The sequence below is a fragment of the Rhinolophus sinicus genome, linkage group LG15, assembly GCF_036562045.2.
Source record: "Rhinolophus sinicus isolate RSC01 linkage group LG15, ASM3656204v1, whole genome shotgun sequence".
In the NCBI taxonomy this organism is placed as follows: Eukaryota; Metazoa; Chordata; class Mammalia; order Chiroptera; family Rhinolophidae; genus Rhinolophus; species Rhinolophus sinicus.
This window is the reverse complement of record NC_133764.1, coordinates 47,962,295-47,971,445: the sequence shown is the minus strand read 5'-3', so window position 1 is coordinate 47,971,445 and position 9,151 is coordinate 47,962,295. Positions and strand designations below refer to the sequence as shown.

The window sequence follows — 9,151 nt, the reverse complement described above, 5'->3', positions numbered from 1 at the left end:
TAAAGGTGCAGAGGCCCTGCTCCCTGCTCCCTGGCTTAGCCCAGCATGCCGGTTCCTAAGGGCTACAGCTCCCAGGGCCTGATGGGAAAGTGTAGCCTGCAGGCCCACACCTTCTCATGTGAATCACGTCTGGCGGGACAAGAAACCCAAAACACCCCAAACAATGAGTTTCCAGTAAAATATGACAGACATGATGAGGCGGAGGAGGGGAGGGATCTAGCTGGGAGTTGGCGCTGGCCTGTGGGTGATGAAAGCCAAGGGGAATGGAAAATGCCAGGCCCGCCCCCTACTCACGAGTATAAAGCACCTACATCCTTTTCCAACTTACCTGAGCACCTTTCTCTTTTCTTTGCCGACTCACTCGCTCACTCACCTCCCTCCTTGGCACCATGACCACCTGCAGCCGCCAGTTCACCTCCTCTGGCTCCATGAAGGGCTCCTGTGGCATTGGCGGTGGCTCCAGCCGCATGTCCTCCGTCCTGGCTGGAGGGTCCTGCCGGGCCCCCAGCACCTACGGGGGCCTGTCAGTCTCCTCTGCTCGCTACTCCTCCGGGGGGTCCTGCGGACTGGGGGGCGGCTATGGCGGCGGCTTCAGCAGCAGCAGCTTTGGTGGGGGCTTTGGTAGCGGCTTTGGAGGAGGAAATATGGGTTGGGGTTTCGGTGCTGGCATGGGTGGTGGTTTTGGGGGTGGCTTGGGTAGTGGTTTCGGTGGTGGCTTTGCTGGTGGTGAAGGGCTTGTGGGAGGCAGCGAGAAGGTGACCATGCAGAACCTCAACGACCGCCTGGCCTCCTACCTGGACAAGGTGCGCGCCCTGGAGGAGGCCAACGCTGACCTGGAAGTGAAGATCCGTGACTGGTACCAGAGGCAGCGGCCTGCTGAGACCAAGGACTACAGCCCCTACTTCAAGACCATCGAGGAGCTGAGGAACAAGGTGGGTGGACTGGGCAGCAGCAGGTGCCATTCCATTACCTGATTCTGGAGCAATAGATGCCGCAAGCTATTGGCACCTTTCGATTCTTAGACAAGGCAGATCCCTTGTTCTGGCCCTGGATGCCCCCAACAGAGCTGGCCAGTGGTAAGATGGTTTCCATGGCCTTGCTCATGCATTCAGATCATGTGAGACCAGGAATTCCTACCCTTACATTTCACAGAGGAAGACGTTGAAGCTTTGAGAAACGCTGTGACTGGCCCAAAGTCACACAGCAAATTAACGGCAGAGCCGAGGCTAGAACACTTGCGCCCCACCTGCCAGTATAGGAGGCAGCTACCTGTTCATTCTCCAGCACAGGGGAGGAGCAAAGCTGTAACGGGACCAGGCTAGACACCCAAACCGTTCATTAGCTCATTAGTCTGAGCTGTGGTGGCTGCCGCCCATAAGTCCTGGCACTGGGTGGCCCCTCCCCACAGCCAGGCAGGCACAGAAATCACACAGAGACAGACATACTGGTGGCCCACCCTATGTACCCCGCGCAGGAGAGAACCTGGAAACGTTTGTCATCTGACTCTAGTCCCCTGCTCCCTGCTCCCACATCACCCCAGGAGCCCTACCTGCTGATTCTGTTTCCATTGGTGTCTGGCTCTGATGCCTTGTGTGGATTAAGGAAATGAGATGACTAGGGAGGGAACTCCAGCTAATCCAGGGTTCAATCATCTTTTTTTTCCTTCTGCTTCTGCTTTTCCTGTGCCAACTGGGTCTCATCTTTTGGGAAAGCCTCATCTGAGGTCCCATGCTCTGCTGGCTTGAAAAGGGATATATGTGCCTGTGGAGGACTGGAGGTCTGGCTTGTGCAGAGAGGGAATTCAGACTGAGAATTGCGTCTCATCTGTAGGTGGGGATTTGAGGCGCTGAGGCCTGTCTCAGGTTTTACAGCAAGTCTGTGGTAAAACCAGGATTAGAACTCAAGAGCTTGTGATTATGAGGCCACGGTTTTTTCTACCCCTTCTGCTGACCACAAGTCAGCAAAGTCCTGAGTCAAACCTGGACTACTGGAGATTACCCTGTAGGTTGCTATGGCGAAGGCTTTTGGGGAGGAGGGAGGACTCAGGCAAAAGCATGAAAGCAAAAGCCTAATGCCAGCTGCAGCCAAGCCTGGCTAGGGATGTCCATTTGACCAATGACCTGTGACCTTCCCTTTGTAGATCCTCACGGCCACCGTGGACAATGCCAATGTCCTCCTGCAGATTGACAATGCCCGCCTGGCTGCAGATGACTTCCGTACCAAGTGAGTTTGCAGTGGTGGCGAGAATGCCCAGTCTTCCCAGGGTGGGGCATTTTTGGAGCAGTGTTCCCTAAACAGCACTGATGAGTGCCAGGATGGCCCTATGAAAACCCTTTAGGGTGCTTGTAAAAATATAAGTGAAACTCTTGGGCCCCACCCATAGAGTTCTCATTCAGTTATTTTTAATAGGCTTCCTGGGTGATTCTGACCCACAGCTAGGTTTGGGATCCACTGTCTTAGGGAGAGCCACTTCCCACTTCCCCATGTGCCCCTAAAGTTTAGGAGGTAGTCATATTTAGAGGCCTTGTGTGCTATTGGTTGGCTGGAACTAGAAGCATCTCCCCTCCCTGAATTCTGCAGCATGATGAACTGCCTTATTCCCTGCCCCACCCCCAGGAATGTTCAGATCTGAGCAATCAATGGGCATCTTGTCATTTTCAAGATTGGCTCCCTAAACTCCTCAAAGGCGCCAGCTATGGGAAGAAGCTGCAGGGAGAAGAGAACAAAGCCTTCAGTGTGGTCAGGATGGGTGTCTTATTCCTTTTCTCTCGGATCATTCCAGGTACGAGACGGAGCTGAACCTGCGCATGAGCGTGGAGGCCGACACCAACGGCCTGCGCAGGGTGCTGGACGAGCTGACCCTGGCCAGAGCTGATCTGGAGATGCAGATCGAGAGCCTGAAGGAGGAGCTGGCCTACCTGAGAAAGAACCACGAAGAGGTGAGAGCTAAATGGAAAAGACTGCTTAGAAGACAAGCTGGGAGGGAAGAGACGGAATTGAGATTGTCGAGCGCAACATTCAGGCCAGGAATACCTCTGACTGGGGCATCCCAATCAGCGGCCAGAGTGAGGCTCCTGACTGTGGGCTCTTCTTTGATTGTGCAGGAGATGCACTCCATGAGAGGCCAGGTTGGCGGAGACGTCAACGTGGAGATGGACGCCGCCCCTGGTGTGGACCTGAGCCGCATCCTGAACGAGATGCGCGACCAATACGAGAAGATCGCAGAGAAGAACCGCAAGGACGCCGAGGACTGGTTCTTCAGCAAGGTAGGTGTCATTCAGGATGGAAGGGACCCAGGAGACCTGCCTCCCAGGAACTTCCAGGGTGAAATGACATTTTCTTTTCTGCAGACAGAGGAGCTGAACCGCGAGGTGGCCAACAACAGCGAGCTGGTGCAGAGTGGCAAGAGCGAGATCTCCGAGCTCCGGCGCTCGGTGCAGAACCTGGAGATCGAGCTGCAGTCCCAGCTCAGCATGGTAGGGGGCGCTGCCAGGCCTGGGGTGGGCTCAGGACTAGGAGAAAGGGAATGGCCAACTCAGTGATTCCTGATCCTCTTTCCCTCCCTCCCAGAAAGCATCCCTGGAGAACAGCCTGGAGGAGACCAAAGGCCGCTACTGCATGCAGCTGTCCCAGATCCAGGAGATGATCGGCAGCGTGGAGCAGCAGCTGGCCCAGCTGCGCTGCGAGATGGAGCAGCAGAACCAGGAATACAAGATCCTGCTGGACGTGAAGACGCGGCTGGAGCAGGAGATCGCCACCTACCGCCGCCTGCTGGAGGGCGAGGACGCCCAGTGAGTGCCCTGCCCTCCTTCCCAGTCCGTCTTCCCACTATTCACTCACTGCCCACCCTCCCCCCACCATGTTTCTAATGATTCTTCCCCTTTCTGTCTTCGCAGCCTGTCCTCCTCCCAGTTCTCCTCTGGCTCTCAGTCGTCCAGAGATGGTAAGACCTTCCTCCTCATCAAACCTGGACTCAGGACCCCCGCTGGTCTCCCAGCAGGTCTAGAAAGTTGGGTAGGGGTTTCTTGAGAGGTTGAGCTAGAGTTCCCTCACCTACTATCCTTATAAACCATTTTCTAAACCCTCCTTAGGGCTAGAAGCTGGGGGTTTCCATTTTTTACTTTTGTCACCCAGCGTCTGTGGCACACCTCACGGTGCTGGTGGTCAGTACCATGGACAGGGCTCGACATGGCTCTGCCCTCCATGGGTCGGTCAATCTGGGTCTATTTGGGACACATGGGACTGAACTAGTCCCATCTGAGTTCTTAGGAGGCTCGTTCTGAGGACACAGACTCCACCCCTGACCTTAGGGTGTCCTAATCTGAAAGAAATGTACTGATAATATCAGCACTGGGGCAAGAGCTGTGACTAAAGAGATAATCAGGGGAGAGGGCAGCAGAGACACAGCTCATTTAAGTCCCTTCAGCTCCTTGGCCTCCCCCCTTCTGATTTCCTCACTGCCTGTCCACTGCTGGTAACACCTCCTCTCCCCTCTTCCCCAGTGACCTCCAGTCGTCAGATCCGCACCAAGGTCATGGATGTGCACGATGGCAAGGTGGTGTCCACCCACGAGCAGGTCCTTCGCACCAAGAACTAAGGCCTCTCAGCATTGCTCAGGCCTCGGAAGCACCCTCCCCGTGTGGACACAGATCTCACTGGGAGATCCCCTCTCCCATCCCCCAAGCACTTCACACCTGAGCCCTGCCTCACCCTTGCCCCCTTTGGCATTCAATAAAGCTTTATTATCTGAGTTGCACAACTCCTGCCTCTGCCTGGTCATCGTCAGGAGTGGAGGTGGGAAGAAAGGGGAGGAAGCATCTCTTTGGAGCTCATCATAGCACCTGGCTGGCTGTAGCCTCTGGGACTGGGAGAAAGGGCTTGGGGGAGGATTGGGCTCAGGTCCCTGGATGGCTTTCACCATCTCAAAAGAGACAGATAGAGGTATGTGCCAGGTCTTGTGGTGTCTCCTAGGGCATGAAGGCACATGCATTCATTCACTCACTCATTCATTTATTTGTTCTTTTGTTCATTTATTCACCAGATATTGTCGTGGCTTTTGCATGCCAGGCATTGCACTAGGGATTGTTATCAGACATTTCTTTGAGAATACACTGAAGCTATAGATCTTCTCTTCCTCCCCATCAATAAGCATGCACACATTTGCATACAATTCATGAGGTTCATGGATCCCCTAAAGCTCATCAATGGAGGTCCATGGACCCAGTAAGAACTCATGCTTTGCTGAGAGTTTTGCCTCCCACCATGCCAGCTGCTCTTGCCTCTTGAGCTGGGTCTGCATCCTGCCTGCTCTTAGTTGACGGAGGGCAAGTTGATCATCATCTCCAATCCTCAATTTCCACACCTGAAAAGTGGGCATAATGACAGTAAGTCCCTCATGGGCTTGTTGTGAGGATTCGAGGGAAGAACGCGTGTGAGGCCACTAACAGTGCCTGGCACAGCGCAGGCTCAGGACACCTCTGTGTGAGCGATACTACCTCTTGTGTGTGGTGACTCTGTCCATGATGAAGCCATTTTTAGAGGCTTTGGGAACAGACTGACTGGATTCTAACCCAGGCTCTCTTCTGCATTAGCTCGGTGATCTTGGAGAGCCTTAGTTTCCAGTAAGCAGTTGGAATGGGAGTTGTTTCGGGAATCCAGTGAGTAAATGCATATTAAGAGCCAGGGTTGTAAGAGCCTCCTTTGGTGGGGAGTGTCTTTTCCTGTCTTTGGGGGACTGGAAAAGGAAGAGTAAGGGGAGGACCTCACCTGAGTGAATAGTGAAGATTCCATTGATGGGTAGGGCTCACTGCCTGGAGCTAGGAAAGAGCTGACTAGTGACTGTGTCAGTTTTAACAGCTTATTCATTTGGCTGCATGAATGAAGCATCTAGGGAGAGTCACAGGTGGGGTTAAAGAAAGACATAATTTTTTAGGACAATTGGCTAAAAGCCTGAGTTTTGGAATCAGACACCCTGGGTTGGAGTCCTGGCGCGTACACTGACTAGCCTGGAAGAGTTTGGGCAAGATCCTCTTTCACAAAATGGGGAATGAAACCCTTACTATATACCATTGATGGAGGATTAGATGATTTCACACAGGCAATGAGTTTAGCATCGTGTTTGGCACATAGTTGGTGTTCTATAAATGATAGCCTAGAAGGGTGAGTTATTAGGAAGAGGAATGAAGTGATGTTGGTTTCTTGTGACCCCATCTTCACTCCAGGGAAGAGAAGTCTGCTTTGTGTCCCTGAAACTCCTGGAAGTTTTCTAACCTGAGTTTTGGCATTAAGAAGAATTGATCTGGGGGTGATCTCTGGGTGAGGGTGGGCCATCCTGGAGGTGAATGACCAGAGTTTTGGAGGTATGAGCAGATGACTCAGGGAGGAGGGAGATTTGAAGGAGCTCCCTCAGAGACTGGGAAGGGATGGTTTTGTGACCCTAGAAGTGATAGGACCCTGGGGGAAGGGCTGAGTGACTCCCCTAGCGATGCTGGAGTATGAGAACCACTGTTCCCAGCTGGGCAATGAGTTCAAGTGTGGCATGGAATCGGGAGTGGGCCACATTTGGGAGGCCACATGGGTCTGGACAGAGAGCAAAACATCAGCAGTCACAGTGAGGACGGAGCGTAGAATGCTCTGCTCTGCATAAGAATCCCCAGGCACCCCTCTGCTTTGGAGATGGTACCAGATTAAAGTTTCCACCAAAAAAGACCCGCTTTAGGGGCATATAACAATTTGAGATTTCTTTTTAGCCCCCTTTCTTCCGCCTCCCCCAATCCACTCCGGTTCAAGCCGTTGTTTCTCAGTCTAGTTGTGTAGGACACAGCTCCCTGGCCCATGCTGGCATTATGAGCCTTGCTGTGCTCCCCCCTGGCTGAGGCAGTCGGTTGCTCTGCCGCTCACAGCACCTCACGGCAGCTCTCCCCGGATGCCGGCCACTCAGGCTGGCTGCCAGCCACTCATGCTGGCCACCGGCTGCTCACGGTAGCCCAGCTCTAGGGAGAGCTGTTGTTCACAATCTTAGCTGTAGAGGGCGCAGCTCACTGGCCCATGTGGGAATCTAACCCGTGACCTCAGCATTAGGAACACCGTGTTCCAACCATCTGAGCCACCTGGCCGGCCAATGAGATTTCTTACACTTGGGTGTGGTGGGGTCAGCTTCCCCTTACCTTGAGAGGCTGCCATCACTGTCTAGAGGCAATACAGGAAGAGTGGGTTTGCCTAAGATAAAGATGGCGTCTGCAGGCAACCAGGCTAAGAGCAGGCTCAGAAGCAGGAGGAGAGGGAGTCAAGTAGGGAGCTTCTAGGTGGTCCCACCCTGTGTCGCTGCGCCCTGAGGAAAAGAGCTGGCAGAGCAGCTATCCCAGAGTCCCACTTGGAGTCCACTTCCCTCTGGAGTCCCCCAGTACCATGCCCCATTGGGAAGAGGGCAGCCAACACTTTGGGTCCTGCTGGCCAGTGCTCTCATCCACAGGGACTGGTGCCACAAGCACCCAAATAAGACCTGGGACAGCCACTCTGACAATGGTAAGACTGCCGCCCCACCCCCACCCCCACCCCAGATCTAATCCATGGGAAACCAGGAAAGCAACTCCATAGCACCGACTAGTGGAGGCAGGAGGAGTTGCTTCTCAGAATCCTGGGTGGGTCACGTGGTCCCTCTGGCTCCACTTCTCCCAGTGCAATCTGGGAGGAGTGATCCTCTCCCCGCCCTCTCAGAACACAGAAGGACAGTGCTGAGATGGCTGCACAGATGTCTCCTCCAGCCTCCTCATCTTTGAGGGACAGTGGCTTGCTCCAGGTCCTACAGACTGAGTGCCGAGCCCAGCCCAGTGCTCAGGCCCCTGATCTTGTGCTTCGTTACTCTTCTGTTCCTCTTCATGAGAGTCCCATGAGACCAGCATGAATTCTTCTTAACTGACTCCAGTTTTATGGGATGAGACCCACCTTGAGATTCTGGGTCCATTTTAGTTTTGGGGAGCTCTTTTTTTTAAATTGGGGAATGTTGGGGAACAGTGTGTTTTTCCAGGGCCCATTAGCTCCAAGTCAAGTCGCCGTTTTCAATCTTTAGTTGCAGGGGGTGCAGCGCACCATCCCATGCCGGGAATTGAACTGGCAACTTTGTTGTTAAGAGCTCGTGCTCTAAGCAGCTGAGCCATCCGGCCGCCCCTCCCAAAGCTCAGCAGCAGCTTGTTGTCTTCAGTCTCGTTGTGGAGGGCGCAGCTCACTGGTCCATGTGGGAATCGAACCGGCAACCCTGCTGTTAAGAGCTTGCGCTCTAACAGACTGAGCCACCTGGCTGCCCCTTGGGGGCTCTTTGTATTGGGAGGACTGCAAATGTATCCAGGGAACTTCACAGGCAACAAGTGGCATATCTCTCTATGGTGTGAATGGTCTTCCCCAAGGCCGCCGATGACCTGGTTTGGGTAATGTAGCCAGCTAGTCCTACAGGCTGCTGTCCCCAAGGAAGCCTGAGGTGCAGAGGCTGGAGGTCCTGATGTCCTGGCCGGGCCCACCTCACTGAGCTTGGCTGCTGCCACACGGGAGACAAGGGAATGGCAAGGTAGTCCAAGACAGTGGCTGGGCCTCAGGTAGACGCAGGACAGGCACGCGCTCCGAGGACCTGCCCTTCGCTGGCCCATTGCTCTCCTGATGGGGCTTCTCTGTGCAGCACCATTAGCTGTAGGACTAGGGGAGAAAGGAAGCCTTTTTCCTTTGAGGTACGCTGATTAACTTTGGGGCGACTCAGCATGGGAGAAAGGGCAAAAAGAGACACAGAGATAGAAACAGAAATTCATATAGATGGAAGGAGGGAAGGAGAGAGGGAGGGAGGGAGGGGCGGAGGGGGAGAGAGGGAGAGAGAGAGAGAGAGAGAGAGAGAGAAGGCCCTGGGTTAGGACTAGGTAGTGAGGATCGTTCATTTATTCATTCACTCACACATTTTTTGAAGCTTAGTGTTTGATGTGGGGGAAGCTAGGGGTGAGTTGAAACAGCTGGAACAAGGAGAGAGACAGAGTGAGGAGGAATGCAGAGAGGGTCCCAGAAAGTACGTGCGGCTGGGGGTAGAAAGAAGGGGCCCGAGGCTTGTGCCCATCTTAGCTCTCATTCATACAGGACAAAACTCGCTCCACCTCCTGTTTGTTTAGCTCTGTGA

General features: G+C 53.9%; 1 protein-coding gene across 1 annotated transcript; it reads left to right on the top strand.

Annotated features, from left to right (window-relative positions):
* Positions 1 to 341: 341 nt before the first annotated feature.
* LOC141568891 (keratin, type I cytoskeletal 14) lies at positions 342 to 4,759 on the top strand. The gene is made up of 8 exons (XM_074320007.1): positions 342 to 932; positions 2,141 to 2,223; positions 2,783 to 2,939; positions 3,105 to 3,266; positions 3,351 to 3,476; positions 3,571 to 3,791; positions 3,897 to 3,943; positions 4,503 to 4,759. Exons 1-8 carry the CDS (start codon positions 390 to 392, stop codon positions 4,595 to 4,597), a joined length of 1,434 nt encoding a protein of 477 aa, XP_074176108.1. The 5' UTR covers positions 342 to 389; the 3' UTR covers positions 4,598 to 4,759.
* Positions 4,760 to 9,151: the final 4,392 nt, after the last annotated feature.

What these genes read in the sequence shown, in the direction of transcription:
- LOC141568891 (XM_074320007.1), top strand. Translation starts at nt 390, where the DNA reads ATGACCACCTGCAGCCGCCAGTTCACCTCCTCTGGCTCCATGAAGGGC. An exon ending in GCAGATGACTTCCGTACCAA is followed by an intron (nt 2,224 to 2,782) that starts GTGAGTTTGCAG and finishes GGATCATTCCAG; the next exon opens with GTACGAGACGGAGCTGAACC. An exon ending in CTGGAGGGCGAGGACGCCCA is followed by an intron (nt 3,792 to 3,896) that starts GTGAGTGCCCTG and finishes CTGTCTTCGCAG; the next exon opens with CCTGTCCTCCTCCCAGTTCT.